The sequence below is a fragment of the Notamacropus eugenii genome, chromosome 6 (assembly GCF_028372415.1).
Source record: "Notamacropus eugenii isolate mMacEug1 chromosome 6, mMacEug1.pri_v2, whole genome shotgun sequence".
Classification (NCBI taxonomy): domain Eukaryota; kingdom Metazoa; phylum Chordata; class Mammalia; order Diprotodontia; family Macropodidae; genus Notamacropus; species Notamacropus eugenii.
The window spans coordinates 210998683-211020520 of NC_092877.1; the positions used below are offsets into that span (position 1 = coordinate 210998683).

Sequence of the window (21838 nt, forward strand, 5' to 3'; positions counted from 1 at the left end):
TGACATTAATTTGTTAGCTACATAACCTTAAGAAAATCTCTTCAACTTTATGTGCCTCAAGTTTCCCCTTATATAAATAGGTAAACAATTTCTAAAGTACTCTTTAGCTCTCATTTTTTTCTTTCTGCTCAGTTTTTTAAAATGAGTTTCCATTCAAAATTAGAACATGTGTATGTGTTAATTTATATACCTATAGTCAAGTCTAGGTTTCAAAAGAATATAGATTATAAGATCTTAGATATAGAGCTGGAAGGAATCTCAAAGGACACCTAATGCAACCATCTCCTTTTATTTAACATTTCTTGTTGCCATTCTTTCATTTTTTAATATTGGACACATTCTATCGGAGGAAACAATATAGATACATAGAGTATACATAAAATTCTGTATATGATAAGAAGCAGACCTCTGATTCCCTTGGTAAAGGGAAGCTCAGGTAATGAAACACCTTTTAACAGCAAAGGCTTGTACCTTCTTTACAACTTACAGTTTTAGTGAGTTACTTCAGGAACTGAAGAGTTATGTGATGTGCCCAGGGTCACAGAGCCAGGCAGTGTCAAAAGTGGAATTAGAACTTGTCTTTTTGGCTTTAATAATCAGAAGATTATAGGATCTCAGCAATACAATGATGCAAGACAATTCCAAAGGACTCATGCTGGAAAATGCCATCCTCATCCAGAGAAAGAACTATGGAGCCTAAATGCAGGTCAAAGCATAATATTTTCACTTTGCGTTTTTTTCTTTCTCATGGTTTTTCCTGTTTGTTCTGATTCTTCTTTCACAATATTACTAATGTGAAAATATGACTGATGTAATTGTACATGTATAGCCTGTATCAGATTGCTTGAACTTGAAATCTTATAAAAGGGATCACTGAAAATCATCTTTACATGTAATTGGAAGAAAACAAAATTAAGTAGGAAAAAATAGAAAATAAAAGAAAGCAAAGCAGTTTCATTATTATTTTTTTAAATATTATAGGACCATAGATTTAGAGCAAGAAGAGATCTGAGAGACCATTGAGCACAACTCTCTGACTTTACAGATAAAGAAACCGAGGCTCAATGAGATAAGTTAATAAACGTCTGAACTGGGTTTTGAGCCCAGGCCTTCCTAACTCCCAGCCTAGCACTCTACTTGTTACATCATGAAGTTTCTTGTATAGACAAAGGAGAGAAAAGGTAATCTTGGGGGAAAAGAGGTACTAGCATGTAAGAAAAACAGAAAATAGTTTCAATAAAAAAGGGCAGAGAAGTGGAGCTCTCAAGGAAGTTCAGCATTTTCTGAGGCAGACACAGGGGACGCCCTGCACAAAAGTGTGAAGCCAGGAGCTCCATGTAGGGGGAACAGCAGATGGGCCAATTTTGCTGGACAGTAGTTTCATAAATGTTTGGTGAACTGAAATATTTCAAAATGATAACTTATTTACAAAAATGTTGGCTTTCACTTTTAAGAGGAACAAGTGACTCCTAAAAAAAAACTGAAATAGTTTGATTATATTTTTTCAAAAATGAGCTGTCATCATACAGTAAAGACAGAACCATTTCAAATTGTGAAGAATGGAAAAATCGTATCATATTTTAATGAAAAGCAAATCAAGAAAAACCAAATCAGGCAATTTCTATTACAGGTCCGCCTGGTTACTAGCCTGGTCCTAAACAATGAAAGGAAAAGTTATAGCATCTTTAATTGGAGAGAAACAGAGGAAAGAATCTAAGAAGAAGCAGCTATTACTTGTGTGAGAACAAAAGAGAAGTAAGACAGACCTCCCATAAACAGACTGCAGATCAGCGCAGCCATTGCCTCGGCCAAGTCACTGTTTTCTCCCTTAATCAGTTCTTCATCAATTCAAGGAGATCAATGGAAAGATTTTAAATTGGGGGAAAAAAACCTGTCATTCACGAGGCTAGCCAGATATTTGTTTTGGTTTGGTATCCATGTATAACACTTTCTGAAGTTCACAATTTTTAGGAATTTCACTCTACTTATAATTAGATCTTCATGTGTATACACAGAAAAACTTAAAAATATAAGTACATCTCAGTACAAAGAGAGGAACTTAATATACACCTTCATTTGCACACTACACAGAAGCCATGCTTAGCTACCACATGCATACATATTGCACAGAATTTTTTAAAAGTCTGAAGACAACTGGTAAGGTTCTGATTAACAGTAGACTTTGTTTAAAACATCTGCTTTACCTGATAGATAAAACCGCTCATCCTAGGGCTGGCAGACAACATTAATAAAATGTTAGGGAAGAGGAGAAGATATCTTTCATTCTTTTCCTTAAAAAAGAAACACAAATAATTATAAAATACACACACACACACACACACACACACACACAGATATATATGCTACGAATTGTAAAACATTTGTTTTTACTCCAAGAATCATCAAAAATCATATGCTATAACATTTTTCACCAAAATGTGGCCATTAACTTCAGCTAAGTTAAATGAGAACAAAGTAAAGATAGTAGATTCTCTATTTTTTGTTGTTGAGTCATTTAAGTCATGTCTGACTATTCATGACCCCATTTTGGGGTTTTCTTGGCAAAGATACTGGAGTAGTTTGCCATTTCCTTCTCCAGCTGATTTTATAGATGAGGAACTCAGGCAAACAAAGTTAAGCTGACTTGCCCAGGGTCACACAGCTAGTAAGTGAGGCTGGATTTGAACTCTTGAAGAGAAGTATTCCTGATTACCATTGAACTATCCACTGCACCATCTAGCTGCCCCGATTCCCCACTGCATTTTTGTAACTAATTAAAAGAGCACTTTAATCTAATAAGGAATACATGCTTAAATTTCTTATTACAAAATGTAATATACATGCTTTAAATTACATTTGGTTCATATGTATCTGATATGGTACTTTAAAGGGATATAGAAACTTAAGTTCTATTTTCTTGACTGAAAAGACAGCTCCCTGGTAGGTTCAAAAGTTGGATAAGGGCCATATATTTAGAACAAAATATTTTGTTTTTTAAAAAACTATGTTATGAGTAAGTCCTAGTACACTTCCAATGTGGATGAAAAATACTACGTTATCTTAAAACTCTATAATTCTATTTTTATATGTTTCGTTAAGTTGAACTAATTTGTCTGATTGGCTTGAAAACATTCCATGTTACTTTTTACAACTGATTCAAGAGTTTTACGGAAGTCAAAAGCCTATGATGAAAGACAAATTCAAATGGAAGTACAAACACCAAGATCACGATATAAGGTGATATCTGAAACCCTTGTACTATTTTTTACTAAACACTGAACAGAAAAAAAAAGTACGAAATTTTTTTAAAAAGTTACAAGAGGAAAGGAAGCTTGTAATTCAGCATGAAACAGTACATGTCATTAATTATCAAGTGATTAAAATGTCACTGTCCACTGATAACTGACATCTCTTGCTAGTTTATTAATGAAAAGGAAAATATATTGAATATATAACAACTTAATTTTTGTATTCTTCCAAATATTAACATGTACAAAAAAAGATTACTATCTTAAGGTATTTAATTTTGAAAGTGGGTCATTAATTCATCATTAAAATAAATGTTTTAACTGTGGTAATTATTTTATCAACAAATGGAACACATTTCAAAATAGATATTAACTAGATTAATTAACCAGAAAGAACGTGGATTCCACTGTGAATTTATACAACTAGCCCAAATTATCACTGGACAAGGATGTCACTGAGTAACTAAGCTAATGCACAAACCAAATACATGTCAAAGCAATGATGTGTATCTACTGTAAATGCCAACTAACACACAAGAAGAACATTGGTCCAAACGATCTAAAAGAACAGATAATGCTAATGTCTTTCTAATGCATTTTTTGTGCATTGCAGGAGGTCACATTTAAATTGGTTCTAGACAGCAGTACCTCTCAGGATGACTGATAAGTACTGTAGATCTAAGTTTAACTGTCCTTTCTGTCCCTAAGGTTACTGGCTAGCTCTTTTTCACATTCATGGAGTGTGTGCGATTGCATTTGTTTCTGTTCATTTGGTTTGCAGAGGGAGGATATATATTCTTATTTTAAATAATGACTTGTCCAGTAGCTGAGCGACTATGAAAGGAATACCAAATCTCCCCTTGAAATTTCTGCTGGGCTAGTCTACACACAGGGAAACAATATGAGCAGAGGAGAACTAAGCACACTCCACTATCTTCGCTCTCAATTTCCTTACAGAAAGCTTGAAGAATTTAAGGAATCACTAGGGATGATCCATATGTGTAAAACTGAAGGCACAGTTGAGAGTTGATTACACTAGCATTCAAAATTGAGACAATATTTTCTTAACTAAAATATGGAATAACTTTTAAGAAAACTTTCTATTGTAAGAAGCGTGGTACCAACATTCAATATAGTAACCCAGTTAAATACACTATTGACAAAAGGGGTCCACTTTATAAACAGTGGGCTCCAGTTTCTGAATAGTTTAGAGCAATGGTGTCAGACTAAGAGAGAAATGCATCCTTGTGGGCTGCTTATTGATTTAGATGATGACATATTAACAATAACTTTTACTTATTTTGTTAAATGTTTTTCAATTATATTTTTATCTGATTTGGGCAGCACTCTGGAGTTTCAGAGGCATGAGTCTGACACTTTTGGTTTAAAAAACAGAATACTCAATGCTAGTACAGCCTTTCTATATAGATGTAACCATAGGTTCACACCATATCGAACTGGAAGGGGTCCTGGAGGTTATCTAATCTGATCTCTTCCACAGAAGGAAAATGAGGCCCAGAGAAATAAAAAGACTGACCCAAAATCACACAGGTGGTAAGGGGCTGAGGTGGAATTCAAATCCAAGCTCTCTCACTTCTAAACCCAGCATCTTTCCACTTTGCTACTAGGCAAATAGTCATGCTTATAAACATATACATACACACACATTGTCAAAAATGTTATAAGAGGAGAACAGGTATGTTTAGAGAAGAAGCATGCTTTGGTGAATAGTGAGCTAAACTTGAAAAAAAAAAAATGAATTCAAATCCTGCCTTTGATACTTACTAGCTTTTTATACCTGGCCAAGTCACTACACCTTTAGTAGTCTCAATATCTTAATCTGCAAAATAGGGATGATACCACCTATAATACTTAGTTCATGAGGTTATTGCAAAACTCAAATGAAGTAATCTACATAAAATGTTTATTATTATAATTATCATTGTTATTTAGAACAAATGGTTTTTCTCTACCATTGTTCATTCCTAATCTCTATATGGTAATCTCTCCAAAGGCAGTATAAACAAGGAGGCATCAGAAAGCTGAAATCGTCTCTGATATAGCTCCCTGACTTTCCTGACACTTGTCTCTGGCAGTGCTTTCAAACAGGTGAAATGAATTACATTGCATTTTGAGACAAAGTCCTCAGAGTGGCGCCTAAACTCCTTTTCCAAGTGTACTGTTCTAATTACAACTTAAATACTTAAGCATGAAATTAATATACCTAAAAACAAAACACACCATGGCAGCTCTAAGGGCATCACCTGGTATCATGCTTTAATGAGCTTTGAACAATTATAATGCCAGCTGTCCTGGTAAGACCAGAGGGCAGAGAGCATTTGATCTGACACCACTCCCTCTGAGTAGGAATCTGGCACTAAGAAAGGATATCATAACCGACTTGAGTTGGATGTACTTAGTGGGTATGAAATAAACTTTCCTCAAAGTTCACATCCAGAACTTTTCATTTATACATAAACTTTTCATATATTTCATCTTCTACTTCTTTGTTAAAGAATCCATCAAGTATAAGACAGCAACAGGGGACTGAAGGTGGTCAGTGATGACTTTTCCTTACCATCACACACACAAGCATCTAAAACTAGCTGCCTCTGAAAATACTCGTCACTATTCACGGTAATTGTGAAGCATTCCGAGACACCTGGACATGGGATACAGACACTATTTAACTAAGCAGAAGTTTGTGGTGAAAATGGACACCTTTCCACCCAGGCAGTCTTTTTATGTAAGTGCCACTGTTTTCATAATTCATCTTTCAAAAGACCTAATAGTGATATTATTTTGTGAATCCCTCACCTCATTTCCTGCACACTGAATCATGACCTGGGACATGTATATGACATTGCCCAAGGTTTTAATGTCATCTCCCTCCCAGCAGCGAATTGCTTCTGTCAGAATCTGGAGTTCAAGTTCTTTCCTTTTTCGTACTTCTTGACACTGTGCCTAGAGGAAAAGTAAAACATATTTGTTAATAAAGAAGTTAAGAATTAATGAGACAGGAGTCCTACTCTGGAACAGATACAGTCTGCCAAGTAAATCTAAGGCATGTATGTGTATGTGTATGTATGCACGTACATTTAAATAACTAAAATGAAATATATGTGCATGTAAGGCATGCCTGCGTGTCTATATGCATATGCATGTGTGTTGTATTGTACTATGTGGATGTACGAACATGCATGTGCATGTATGCATTGTTTGTGTATGCCCACAATGCTGAGCATAGAATAAAAGTCAGGATACCTTAGGGTTTCAACTTATTCTTTGCCTTGGAATGGTAAGGAATGGCTATTTTACCTCCTCTTCCCAGTGAAAATAATGCTATGCTTAAGGGCTCAAGAAATCAAAAGTCATCCCAACACTACTCTCGAGTACATTATCCATTTCAGTCATACATAAGACATGTTACCAAGCCATTTCATGAATCTGTATGTTAGCTGAACCTAAGTCCCATAAAGCCAGGGCACTTTGTCTCTTTCATTTTTCTGTGATTCCCTAATGCTTAGCACATGTCAGGTGCTCGGTATATGCTCACTGTGGTCTTATCTATGGAATAGTATCCCAAATAAATAACGTTTATGCTTTTTGTATACTGGCAGGCAGACTGAATAACATTATAAGAAAAGTACACATCTTGCCAATTTCAATAAACAAAAACACAGATTCAAAACAACTGGCCTAAATCCACTATGGTTTGGATTCATATCAGAAAGCTTTCCTATACTACTTCTATTCCTATGCTACTTGGTTGTTTCATTATAGCATGGAGGTAAAGCTGGGTTCATGAAAGTAATTCCAAAGAAGTATAAGGTCTGGCAGGCCCTACATCAAGTTGGAAAAGCTTTGAACATGGGCCTAGCAAATGGGCTACTCAGCTATCATCCAAGCCTAATATAAGTTTGAAGAAAGAAGCTCAACACCAGAATGCCAGCTAGTAAGAGATGAACTTTTTGGTCACTACTTACAAAGACTAGCTATTATGGGATAGAGAAAAACATATTTTAAGTTACGGTCTGGTAGACAGATTATCAAAAAAGTAACAAATTTTCATCTTATATCCATCTAACTCACCAAATTAATTCTAAGATTTCCTATTATTAACTCATTAAATGTTTATCCTATAAAAGTAAGCAATATATTGATTACGTCTTTAAATTCACTTACAGATTGTGTCTTCCTTCATGTGTCCTTTGTAGTTAATGAGTATTTATAATCATTAAAATTACTCATTCACTCAAAGTTGTTCTACAAACAATATTGTTACTGTATACAGTGTTCTCTTGATTCTGCTCATTTCACTCTTCATTATTTTGTGCAAGCCTATCCATGTTTTTCTAAAATCATTGATATATAGTTTTAAATATATAAATATCTATATAAATGTAGATAAATAGACATTTCTTATAGCACAGTAGCATTCCCTCACAATCATATACCACACCTTGTTCCAGTTCCTTGCCACTACAAAGAGAGCTGTTAAAAATATTTTAAGACATATAGGTTCTTTTCCTTTTTCCCTAATAATCCTGAGAAACAGATCTAGGTGTGGTGTTGATGGGTTAAAGGTGACAGGAAGTTTAATAACTCTTTAGGCATTACTCCAGACTGCTCTCCAAAACGGCAGGATCAGATCACAGTTCCACAGTGATTCATGTCCCAGTTTTTCCACATTCCCTCCAATATATGTTGCTTTCCTCTTCAACCATTTTAGCCAATCTGATAGGTGCAAAATTAAATCCCAAGGTTGTTTTAATTTGTATTTCTCTAATCAATAATGATTTAGAGCATTTTCACATGACTACAAATTGTTTTTATTTCTTACTCAGAAAACTGCCTGTTCATATCCTTTGATCATTTTATCAACTAGAGAATGACTCATATTCTTATAGATTTGACAGAGTTCTTTATATATTTGAGATATGAGACCTTTATCTAAGAATCTATAAATTTTTTTAAAATATCTATCTGGTTTATACCTGCAAGCAAATACACACATTCGTGCCTAACGGGAGGAGGAAGAAAACAAAGGCAAAAAAAAGAATCGTACATGACAACTTCATTATATACTTAAAAGGACTAGCAAGTTGTAAATAATAGATCTGCAGTGTCAAGTATCTTTTTTTCTATTCTACTATGCTTTTTTTATTAAGTTCAAAATAAAATAAATAAAATTTTAAAAAATAATTCACTTACAGAAAGATTTTTGAAGGCTGTCATAGACTTTTGAATATCTTGCCGATCTGGATGATAATCCTTAGTGTAACAAAACAAGACCATGTTACTGTCAATCTTGGTAACAAAAAATACTTCTTAAGAACGTATTATTGCTATGGAATTGCCGGAACTTGTAAAGATATAATTCTGCTTTCAACATGTTCCCTTTCTCTCATTACTACATTAAATGTTACTTTTTCTGTCCAGGAAGAAAAACAGACCAAGGGATCTCAGCCCTTTCATATGAATCCAAAGGACTCAAAAGTAACTAATAAAACACAACTCATTTGAAGTAGAAATGTGAAAAATTAAGTTTGCCCCTTCTTGCAAAGCCTTCAATAACATGCCAATAAGAAAAATAATTAACCCACAATGTCCAGCTGTTATTTAATGTCTTTTTTACTTCTGCTGCCCAACAACATAAAGCTCTTTTAAAAATTACTTCGGTATTTATGGTTAACACCCACATTTCTAATTAAAAAGTAGTTTCAACTTTAGAAATGATGATATCTGAAAAATGTAGAAGTTGTTCAAGTCCCAAAATGTTTTAGAGGGAATTGAGGATTGTTTGTTTTGCATTTAATCTGGTCAAAGATATACAGTTGAAGGGACCTTGGGAGCCATTCAGTCCAACAGTCTCGTTTCATGGATGAAGAAGTTGAGACCTTGCTCAAAGCCACAGAGGTATTAAGTAGTAAAGCAAGGATTTGAATCTAGACTCTCTGATGGTAGAACCATCTTTCTTTCCACTGTAAGGAATGTGGTAAAAGAGCAGTTCATCTGGAAAAGATCTAGGAGTTGTAGGGGACTAGAAATTAAAGAGAACAACAATGTGGTATGAGAGCCAAGAAGTTAATGTCATCTTAGGCTGAATTAAGAAAGTCATAATGTCTGGGAATAGGGAAATAAATGACCTACTGTACTCTACCCTGGTCAGGCCACATCTAGAATCAGTGTTTCACTCTGGGTACCACATTTTAGAAAGGACATTGATAAGCCTGCAGAGGAGGGTAACCAGGACGCGCCTAGAGCTCAAGCCCTGTGAGGATCAGCCAGTTTAGCCAGGACCAAAACAACAACAACAAAAACAACCTAGGGGACATATAGTAACTGCTTTAAGGTATTTTATGGGCTACTGTATGGAATTGGACTTATTTTTGCTTGATCTCACAGGGCTGAACTATAAGCAATGAGAAGAAGTTACAAAGTGGCAAAATCACGTATAGATGTGTGCACATGTGTACACAGGGTGTGTGTGTGTGTGTGTGTGTGTGTGTGTGTGTGTGTGTGTGTGTGTGTGTGTGTGTGTGTGTGTGTGTGTGAAAAAGAGCAATCCAAAAGTGATGAGCACTGTGTGTGTGTGGGGGGGGGGGGGGTGAAAAAGAGCAATCCAAAAGTGATGAGCACTGTGTGTGTGTGTGTGTGTGTGTGTGTGTGTGTGTGTGTGTGTGTGTGTGTGTGAAAAAGAGCAATCCAAAAGTGATGAGCACTGTACAGGGATGTTGTGAGTTACCCTCAGTGGAAGCCTTTAAAAAAAAAGCTAGATGATCCTTTGTCAGATATCACACGGAAGAGACACGAGTTGGACTAGGGAGCCTGTGAAATCCCTTCCAAATCTGGCTGGGGGGAATGGCAGGGGGTGTTGATTATCTCAAAATATCAAAAAGCAAAATAGATTTTAAAAAAACCAACACTTTGAGTACTAGAGACACTTTTACTGGGTTCTGAAATGTGTAGTTAATCTTCATTATAATGTTTTTCCTGCAAGCTCCTTGAGGTCGAGGGACATAGACCATCTAGTCTCCGTGTCTCACCAAACCCCTGGACCACACAGCACCTTCAGTTTGTTGTGCTGATTCATTCCTTTCCCAAAGACATAAGTAGCAATCCTGCATATAATAGGTACTGAAGAAATGAATGTAAAGGGAAAAAATGGTACCTCCATATGTCTTTCAAGTTCTTTGAGTAAAGTAGGGTATTTATCCAGGCGCATAAAAGGTTTGCTGAGGCCCGTGGTCAACACAAGAATCCCAGGACTGCTGGCACCTTTCATCTCCATAAATTCTCCCAAATCCTCACTGAGCAAACAAAGCATTAACACAAAAGAACTTTCTTGTTAGAGGTAAAGGACAAAACAAAGTTACTGTACTCATTCTTAATTACGTCCGTGATTCATGAAGAACAAAGGTAGAGGGACAACAGATTGTGTCAGTGCTACAAATCTGAATAGGAATAAAAGAAAGCCAAGCTATCCTTCTCCACACTGTCTTAGGGCTCAGAATGCTTAAGGTCTGGTCCATCTCCACTACAGACAAGTTCTATGATCCTGGGCAACCTTTATAGGGTCTTGATTTCCTCAACAATTTAGGCTAAATCATTCTTCAGGGTCATTCCTAAGAAAAAATATTTCAACATAAGTGAATTTGTACATTGTCTAATCAGAGAAAAAAACTGAATGTCATGACAATGTCCCATAACTTTCTTATTTGAAAGGTGCTTCAAAGATATGACTGTGACCCAAAAAGTGAAAAAGTTAAATGAACTTAAAAAATTCAAGTGAATTCTATATATTTCTACCATATAATGATAATTTTTACATTATAAAGGCTGAGATAAAATGTCATAGTGTCCCCAGTTACCATGCCATAATTCTATGTTCAATGCCAATTCTTCATGCATACACCCATATACATATGCTTCCATCCGAGACTGTTCCAATAGGATTATCTTATCAGTAACACCATCTTATAATGAGATCTCTCAAACACTAAGTAACTAAATCCACCTCATTCTTAATTCTAACATGGAAGAAGAAGGAGCGAATGCAAAGTTGCAGTGGAGTTTTCCTCTTGTCAACTCCTGTGTTCAATTCAATTCATGAAGCATTTATATTAAGTACCAAGTATGTGCAAGGCACTGTGCTTGGTGCTGGGGAATACAAATCTAGAAATGAACATTACCCCTGCCTTCAAGGAGCTCATATTCTATTGGGGAAATATATCATGACATAAATAGAAAGCATTTAAAAAATAAATACAGAATAATTCAACAGTGGAGGGAAATATTAACAAATGGAAGGGTCAAGAAAAGTCTTTTGTATAGAGGTAGAGATTTCCAAAGGTGAAAGTGAGGAGAAAGAATACTCCCACAATGAAGAGTAGGATGTACCAAGGCATCAAGATGCAATGTCAGAGAATAGGGACAGCACATGGGCCAGTTTGGACAGAACAGGGATCATGGAAGAGGGAAATATTCTGGAAAGGCAAGTCAGAAACAGACTGTAAAGAGTTTAAAACACTAAATAAATAAGTTTGTATTTTACCCGACAAGTAATAATGACCTACTGATGCTTTTTAAGCAAGGAGGTGACATAGTCAGACCTGTACATTAGAAATATCAAACTGGCAGCTATGTGAAGAATGGAATGGAGAGAGAAGAAAATGGAGGGAGGGACACCAATTAAGAGTTAACTGTAATAGTCCAGGTGAGGGATAACAAGGGCTAAACAAAAGTGGTCATGTGAATGGAGAAAAGAGAGGATAGTATGAAAGATGGTCCAACAATAATCCTTTGTTTTTCACAAAGATCACCTCTACAGCTTAAACCTTTACACAGGCAAGATCTGCAAAAAAAGTTACAGATTTTATCTAAAACCTTGCTTTTAAGTCAACTCTTTGGAACTCAGAATAACTATAAAACATATATAAGCTATGACTATTGTCATCATCCCCCATGAATCACTTAGTAAGGTGCGTACAATTCTGTAAGCTTTGTAAAACAAGGTGCTGCATTGCAGGTTGCTTAAGGAAACCTTCTGCTATAAGAAGTCATTTTTTATGACAGGCACCCTCTGAATATATATCTTCCGAAGGTCACTCTATTATAATGTTTTCTCATCTGTTAGTGGTCATAAAGCCAAGTTGGCTCTAAATATATGCTCATATTTTTCCCTGTTTGCCTAAGACTTCTGACCTCCTTACTCAAGACCTGGATCAGCCAACTGTTGTGGATGCAGAATGATCACTGATAACTGGTAGAACATGCTCATCATCTCAGCTCTTGGTTATGTAATTGTTGACTTTAAATAAATTATCTCTTCTTAGAAGTGAAAGTAAGAATACAAGAAAAAGCAGGCACTTTGTGGGAAAAGTACTTAAATGGGGAGACCTAAGATCAAGACTCCAATCAGACCTCTACTATCACTGGCCTCTCTGTTTCCTCATGTGTAAAACGAAAGGACTGAACTAAATAGCCTCTACTGTCCCTTCCCGCTCTAAGAATAAATGATTTTAAGGGTCAAAACTGGACCATAGTCTGATAAATGAAAGTTTAGGTTGGAATTGAATCACAATTTAGATCTGGCAACAGGTCAAAAGATGGAAACAGGGTGCACCTGCAACCACTTAACACCTTAAATTGTTTAAGGTACAGATGATAGGGGCCCCACTGATATAACTAATGAGAAGAAGCCATCAAATCTCCACAGGTGAAAGAAAAATCACACAACAATTACCTGAGAAGAATTTTCTGTCTTTCCTAAACCAAGTACAATATTTTATTCCATTTTAGTATTTCATTTTTCCAAGCAAAGTTTACTTTTGTCCCTGATTCATCAATATCAAACTTTAGTGTTTCAAGGATGCTTTAGTTTCAAAGACCAGTGTGACTCCCCCCTACCCAACTACCACCTTCCCCCATCAAGCAATGATGAATCTTATCTCTGCAATTTAATAAAAGCTCTTCAAGCATTGTTATGGCCAGTATGGCAAGAGCCCTTTCCAAACACAGAAGATTCTCTGACAACAGACACAAAATCTGTCCCTGAATCCACAAAACCTTTTCCAGCTTAGAAGAACTCCCCAGATTTTAAGCTGAGTTGAAATTGCATTCAAGATCCCCGAATCAGCAGCAGGTCATAATGAAAATTAGAGAATGAATTTAGAAGAGTCTTTAGTATTTGTAACATTTCTTTATTAAACTGATTACACCACAAAAAAGTAATAAAAATGGAATACTTCATTTATTGGATCTTTTAAAACCTTGGAACACTGACAGTCAAAAACTGGCTTAGAGGCTTTAGTGTACAATTAGGCACTATTCATCCTTCAGGTGAATAAAAGTCAGTCCATCACAAACTACTTCATTACGTTTCACCAAAATTTTAAAATATTAGGTCCCTATTCATATATGGCATCCTGTTCTTCTCAGGAAAGAAATGACTTACAGTGAAAGAAATAGTAATCAGTTATCCAAGTGAAAGCAAAAGAAAATTTAAGCAGGAACTGCTATTTTATTAAAAGGAAACCAATATGGAGTTATGCCTCTAATGTTGGGCCACTAACCTACTATCTGTAAAATGAGGAAATTGAACAAGATAACCTCTGAGGTCTCTCCCAGTTCTAAATCTATGATCCTATTAAAAAAACAAAAAAATAATGCCCACATATAGCCCACACCTTAAAAATAAATAAGTATATCATAAAATTGGTGTTTCAAGGGGCTTCACAGTCCAAACAACAGTTCTTGGCCTCAAAAGGCTTACAGCCTAGAACAGGAGATAAGAAAAGACTGATAGAAGACAGAAGATAATCAAACATCAGAGAAAGACTGACCAAGAAGAGGAAGCCTCATTTCTCATGGGGCAAGGGGACAGAGAGGAGAAGGGCACAGTGTAGGAGGAAGTTAGTTTGGTTTAGTAGAAAGAATAATGTTCTTGGCATCAGGAGAAATTAATATTCCATCAACAACACTTAGAAGCTTGGGACTATGGAATAAATGAATGTGTTTCAGTTTCCCTATCTATAAAATGGGGTCAATTAAAGGCATCCTAATCATCTCCCAGAATTATTCAATTTTTTAAAATTGCTAAATGCATAGTATGCACAATGCTCTGAGCTAGGTGCAAGGGACCACGGATAAAAAGGCAAGAACAAAACAGTCTCTGACCTTGAAGAGCTTAAAAAACTATAGCAGAATAAGTAAAACTGTACGGAAAAGGACGTGTAGACCTCAGAACATCCTAGAAATGGAAGTTACCATCTTACAAATGGCAAAAGGGAGAGGGTATCCCAAAACTTAAAATCTCCCAACTCAGTTCTCTTTCTGTTCTTTCAAACTGTCGCCTACACTTCTGTCTCCCTTCAGTAACCTGCCTGTAACTGAGAAAACATCCCGTTTAATCTAAAAGGCAAAGCCACCCTTCACTAATCTGTTATCTGGGTGTCAAACCTATGACACATTCAGTCCTCTGGTTCTTCCTCTCAATTGGGTCTTCACTTCAACCTAACCTTCTACTCAAGCTTCTCTTGTCCTAATACGTCGGGCACATAGTTTCCTTCCCTAATCGACCATCAATGCTATTTACAATCCTTGAGGCCTCTTATTCAGCAAGTGAATTACTCTTTATGTTTCATAATGCATGTCTTGAACTTATTCACCAATGGAGAAAAACTGCCAGCTTATCATTCTCTTCCTTCTCATCTTCCACTCAACAAAAAAATAGATATTTATATGGAACACTACTTCTTTTCTTAGATTTATTTTGATACAGAACAAGTCTTTTATGTTTTTCAAAAACCAAGTAAAATAATTTTATATGAAAGTCAATTGTTGAAAAAGAAAGTAGTTAGGCACCTGGAAATTCAAATACAAAGCATTAAAAATAGAAAAGTTTTGGTATTTTACTATAAATAATTTCCCCCAGCTTTATCACCATATAATTATCCAACTTCATAAATCTATATACTTTAGCTCTCTAGTTACCATCCATTTTTTATTTGTTCTAAAATCCACTGTCATTTCTCTGCTGTCCCCAACTCTTTGGGGAAATATGACTGGCTCAGAAGGGTGAGTTTTAGGCTCTATTCTACTCCTTATCCTTACTAGTCACATGACCGCTTCACCACTACAGTTTAATTTCTTCATCTATAAAATCAGGGTCTTTAAGGATCTGAATCAATTCTGTAACTCTAGTTTTGTCACCAACATTGAAATAGCCACTGATCGCACACACAAAATAGAGAGTAATAAAGGTAATGTCTTCTGTTTATGCTTAAATATCTCCTATTGTTGCTTTCACTATACACATGACACAGTGGGAAAACTACTGAATTTGGAGTAAGGTAACAAGAATTCAAATGCTGATTCTGCCATGTAAAACCTGTGACCTCAGGAAGGTGGTTCATCTCTTTGAGCCTCTGTTTTCTTTTTTGTAAAATGGTGGGGGAGTGGAGAGTAACTAATGTTCACAAAAGTTTCCTCCAATTAAAATTCTATAACCCAATCTTAAAGTTTCTGTCACCAGCTTTAAACACCATAGATGACTGTCTAATTTTACTATACGTAATTCTCATCACAAGATAACAGTAACTGAAGTAACTGCCTAGGCCATCCAATAAGAAAGAATGCCATCAATGTATTATTTCTATTTTCCCTCTATCCCTGTATCTCAAGGTTTGGGAGTGAACTAGAAAATAGTTTTGGCAAGAGTGAAGTGAACAGAATAAGTACAGAAGTCATTAACTTCATCTCCAGTCCCTTATCCCAATCTTATTTGTAGTATTTGATTACACAAAATCAGTGTTCTTCTCTATGCAAACTTTTTTTTAACCAATGCAATCATCACACACTCTTATTAACAGTTCCTCAGAAAATTACAATCTGATAGCTCATACACATTAGCTGTGGAGCGGTCTCGTCCATTACCAGTAGAGGTTAACGTATGCATTAGAGAATGCCAACAGTTTTATTCTAGGTTTCTGAAAACTTCTGTAAGTCAAATTTAAAAAGAACTATATGGTAGGACATCAAGAATATATTAATAAAGTCTGCCTAAATGCAGCGCATAGAATGTTTTCTGCCTAATTTAACTGTGGAGGATTTATTTAGGAAGCTTTCAAAGCCATAGTATACACCAGCAATTTTATGTCTAGGATGTAAATGAACTGTCCTCAGTTAATTCCATATCTGGTAGAGACTGCACTGAAACTAAGGGAAAGTCCTGTTTAAAAACAAAACTAGATTTTTAGTATCAAATGTCTAGATGAGGAGGAATAAGACCTTTATATACAATGCTAGAAGCCATGGCTGTTGAGCAGGCCAATGAGAGTTTTAAATCCTTTGCAGATCACTGTGCTAGTTTTATTTATTTACTTCTATGCTGAATTAAAAGAAAACCACACAATGCACATGGCTCATAGTTCTTTTGAAAAGACAATGGCTCTTTTCAGTTCACTTAATTTCTACTGGCACTAGAAAGTACTGTACAGTGTATCTCCTCTGCATTTACTGAAATGACACTGTGAGCTACAGAAAAGAAACAAAGGGAACACACAAAATAGATCAGTTAGATGAGCAAAAAGTAACAAAATGCTGGGGGAGGGATTTAAATCATTTGATTGTATAAATTATTTCAAAATAGTCTGGCATGAACACATATCACTGCTGATTTAATCAAGAGAAATGGATTTGGGGCAAATATATTTTAGTTTAAGCTATTTACAGATTTAAAATACTAAGAATATGTTAGGATACTCTGTGCTGAAAAAATCTTTAAAATATCCATGCCAAAATGACCTTGAGAATTCAAGTTAGTCTTACTTTCTTGAGATTTCCTCTAAGCCAACCTCTGCCTTCTATGCTATCAAAAGCAAAGTCCCCAGTCCAACATTTCAGAATTACATTGTTGATCGCCACTAGAGAGCGATAATACCTTTCACAGTAGTCTCACTATTTTAATAAATGTTAAGTAAAAGGGTTTTTAATGTTCAAAATATGAGATCAGTCAGTCTAAAGGTTAGTAATCAAGTACATTTTTAAAAGCAGCAAATTCCCAACTACTTCCAAAAGCCAAATAAATATAAGACTTACACTCCTGAAGCTGGGCTTGGTTTGTAGTAGACAGACTGTGAGCTCCCACTGCTTACAGGTCTGAGGAGGGCACACAGGCAACGCATCTTGACAAATCTGGGGGAAGTTCTTGGCTCCCTTAGTGATTTTTCTGCCTTTTTAGGGCTCTGAATTCTTTAGGATTGAGCTTCGATGGCTCCTTACTTTAGGACTGTTTCTCAGAGAATGACATCAGCCTGCACACTGTAAGGCTCTGGGACATACCAAGTGGAGGAGGGACAAAGAGTTTCCTGACTCAGAAAATTATCTGTATTCTATGCTCCAGTTATTTTGAGTAAATGCTATGTTTAAGTTCTGCAGATTTATCAAAATAGCTATTAAGGTAATGGTACAGGGGATAAACACAGCATACACTTGAAAAACATTCCCTTTAAAGCCCTAAGAGTTTCCCAAAATGTTATTGGTTCCAGAAGATTTCAATTTCAGGACAAATTTCTCCCTTCTCTGAAAACTAAGTTAACTTTCCCCACCAAAAATACCTCTCCTCACTCCACTAACTATATATATATCTGTATATTATATATGTGTGTGTGTAGGTATATATGTATCTAACATTCATATGCATAATTCTGTGTACTATACACATTCCACATATATGTATATATTGTATGGGTGTGTATACACATACTTCAGCACTAATAATTAACATTTGTGTCATGCTTTACATATGTCAAGTATCTGACAAAGTTACTGAGAGTCTGAAACAGGATTTGCACTCAGGTCTTTCTCTGACTCCAAGTTTTTTGTTCTATCCACTCTGCCAAGCTGCATCTCTACCTGCTCTAAGACTACAGACAAATCTCCTGAGCTCTGTCTCAGTTTCTCATTACACTGTTATTGTGAAGAAATGTGTTGTCAAACAGCAACAAAAGAATCACATTTGTCGTTGTTACTATTTTACTGCTCTAGATTTGAGATTCTACTTGTGTAGAAAAACCTAGTGAGCAAAATCTCCCTCCACCAACGCAGATTAGGAGCCAGCAGGGCAGAATACAGCCACAACCAGTCTCAAAGCCTGTGTTCAAGTCCAATAAAAGCCAGGAACACTGGTGCTTGTGTTGCACACAAAAAAGGCAGGCAGCTGTATTGATAATGCATTTTTGCTTATTGTTAATGTAGTTTTGCTTCTTAATGGGAAGATCTTTCCCATCCATTAATACGCCAATGTGACCTGCTTAAGTCACATGGAACAGGAAGCGGTGGAGCAGGGAGAGGCTGAACTAGAGCTGAGCTGAGAGGAAGTTGGTCAGAGAGTACTCAGAGCTGGGAAAGGCAGCAATTAGCAGGAATTTGTGATCAGTTTAAGGGAGCTGCTTTGCGGGAAGCCTAAGAGACACTGTTATTATGTACAGATATTTCTTTGTTACTATAGTGGATGTGGCTCTGGTGTCTGAATACATGTTTTGGTTCTGTCTTCCACGTTGTATTTTGTGATTCAGACTTGTACCCACATAGTCATGGCTGCCACAGTCGCTATGAAAATCGTATTGGTGCTATGGCAGTTCACATATAAAATATACACACATTCATCCTCCCACAGACCAGCTTCCACGATGACAGAGAGGTTTACTTTTATCTTTATCCTCTGTGCTTACCACAATGTCTGGCTCATGGCAGGTACTTAACAAGTGCCTTTGATTATTTTTTTTTTTATCACTAGAAACACTATGAAGTTCTTACATGGAAATTTCCTAAAATTGGTATTTCTTATCAGGCTATAAAACACCCAAATCTCTGTTCTGGGATTTGCTGTGTAGCCTTGGGCAAGTCACAACCTTTCTGATCCTATCTTCCCATCTAATAATAAAAATAATATCCTGCCTCCATCACATAGTTATTATGAAGTTAGAAAGAGGTAACATGCGTGAAAGTACTTTGCAGCCATAAATTACCATATAAAGTAAGTTCCAGGGGTAGCTCCATGGCACAGCATACTGGCCCTGCAAACAGGAGGACCTGAGTTCAGATATGACCTCAGATACCTGACACACTTACTAGCTGTGTGACCTTGGGGAAATCACTTAACCCCAACTGCCTTGCCTTCCCCCTCAAAAAATAATTCAAAAATAAATAAAGTGCTAGTATCCTATGATTGTAGATACTTTATATTATTTTATAATTTGCCAAATTATAAATAAGAGAAGTATTTTAGGACACATTTGCTTTTCAAGGTATTTTAATGTTTTAAAATTTTAAAACAGTTTGGCGGGTCTCTATTTTTAGAATCTCAAATTTGGTAATACCTAGATATAGGAAGAAATTGAAAAAAAAAATGGTTGGATTCTTCCACCCAGTCCAATAGTAAAGAGTGCATAGTACATAGTAGACATTTAATAAATATTTGGTAATTCACATGACTAGCTGATATGAGACTAATTGATATAATTAATGAAAAATCCATAAAGATCAGAGTTCTAATGCTGAAAGGGACTCAAAAACCATCTATTGCTACCCCCCTCATTTTACATATAAGGAAACCACTTCTAGAGAGATTAATTAGCTTGCCCAATATCTCACACAGGTAATAAGGTTCAGAGGTAGGATCTGAATACAAGTTCTCTGACGCCAGTTGGGGCCGGGGGTGGGGGGGTACATGGAAAAAGAAAATCTTTGTTTTTCTAATAACAGAACACTCCCACCCAGAACACTTGTTGAACAATATTAAACTACTGGATTCTATTCAAATTGAATCACATACTGAATTTACTAAAAACAAACTGATTTACAATTTTACAACACAAATTTCAAGAATACAGAAATTGTACTTTGGATGATTTTTCAGTTTATTCTGTGCCAGTACGCAGGTGAATTTAAAAAAAAAAAAACTCTACCTGATGAAAAGAACAATGAAGGTGAGAAGGGTAGAAGACATACTAAAATGGTGGGGTTTTATTTTACCTCAGAGACCATGGTACCCCACAATTAATATATCAAAAAAGAATGATTAGCTTTAAACTAACTAGTTTACTAAAAACTAGGTGTGGAAAGGAACATAGCTTCTCAGAAAAGATAAAAATGACATGGAACATGAGCAGATCTTTCAAATAGGTATAAATTATTAAAATAGTTGAACTAAAGAAATTAAATTGCTAATAAGTAAGTTGTAACATCTGTGTGATTATTAACCTTTTGTTTCTTCCTTTGTTTCTCTCTACTCAGTGAATTCATTTTTATCACCACTGAGTTTATTTTACCTAACTCAAAATCGTGTCTCAAAAAGTTTTTTTTGGTTTACTTCCCTACCTCAACATGTATATCCATTCAGAGAACAAAAAAGAGCGCTAACTGAATTCACAGGCCCTGAATTTGAATCCAGCTCTGCTACAGGTGCATGACACTGAGCAAATAACTTCCTGGTCTCAGTTTCCTCATCAGTAAAATGAGGGGGGTACACTGGACTGACCTCTCTTTGAGGTCCCTTCCAGCTCTAGATCATATTGAAAGAGGCAAGCAAAGCATATACAGAAAAATCAACTTCCTTCTCCTGATGATGAAGAAATGGACATGCATTTTTCATCACTTAGACTTCTACCCTAATGAAATAATTTCCATAACGCTAATAACAACAGCTAATATTTATAGAGTACTTTTTGGTTCACCAGTCACTTTATGTACATTACCTTATTTGATCTTTACAGCAATCCTGTGAAACAGCTGCTATCGCTATCCTCACGTTACAGACAGCGAAACTGAAACAAAGTGACATCACAGAGCACGCTTTCGTTTGATTCTCCCAACAACCTTGTAAGATGGCTTGTTAATTTTTTAAAATGAGGTCACAGACTTTCAGAGTTAGTGACTTAACGAGCATCATCCAGCTACTAAGTAGCAGAACAAGGAACGCCTGATTCCTGGTTCAGAATTCTTTTTGCTATTCCTAGGAAGGCAACTCAAAGTTTCAGAGACAGCAAGTTACTTTAAAAAAAAAAAAAAAAAAAGCAAAATACGTATCTTTTATTTCAAGTCTCCAGTATTCACTTCGACTCTGTAATATGAATCGTAGCGGGATGCTGCAGAAACACTAAGGCAAATCAATTCAATCAGCAGTTACTAGACAACATCGTTGCCCTAAAAGGCTTGAGTTCACCCTCAGATTTCAATAAGGAATTTTGCAAAAAGGTCAACATGTAGTTTTTACCTTAATTTTCTAAAGTATTGATTCTTTCTCTATTTTAATAACTTTTTGAATAAGGGACCACTGCTACTTAGTTCTAACTGCACTGAAAATAATACTACTACTAAAAAGATCAGGAAATGTTTTAGAAGAGTAAGATTGCCAACTTCATAAAATCAAGACCCTCTTCTGTATGTTTCACCTTACCATAATGTAACTTAATTAAAAGTAAAATGTGGACTGACCATTACAAAAAAAATACCATAGTGGCAGAAGTAGGTAGGGTAGGTTAACAATAGCCTTTTAAAGTTCTGAGGAAAGAGGGAGCCTGTGT

At 35.9% G+C, this 21838-nt stretch overlaps 1 protein-coding gene across 12 annotated transcripts in view; it reads right to left on the reverse strand.

The window, feature by feature from the left end:
* ARHGEF7 (Rho guanine nucleotide exchange factor 7) overlaps nucleotides 1–21838 on the reverse strand; it is a 311991-nt gene that overhangs the window by 48472 nt on the left and 241681 nt on the right. For all 12 annotated transcript variants that reach the window (XM_072621961.1, XM_072621952.1, XM_072621953.1 and 9 more), the window contains 4 exons: nucleotides 10423–10561; nucleotides 8463–8522; nucleotides 6066–6212; nucleotides 2205–2291 (listed from right to left, as the gene is read on the reverse strand). In XM_072621961.1, coding sequence (XP_072478062.1) covers nucleotides 2205–2291; nucleotides 6066–6212; nucleotides 8463–8522; nucleotides 10423–10561 — 433 coding nt within the window. The remainder of the gene's footprint in view (nucleotides 1–2204; nucleotides 2292–6065; nucleotides 6213–8462; nucleotides 8523–10422; nucleotides 10562–21838) is intronic.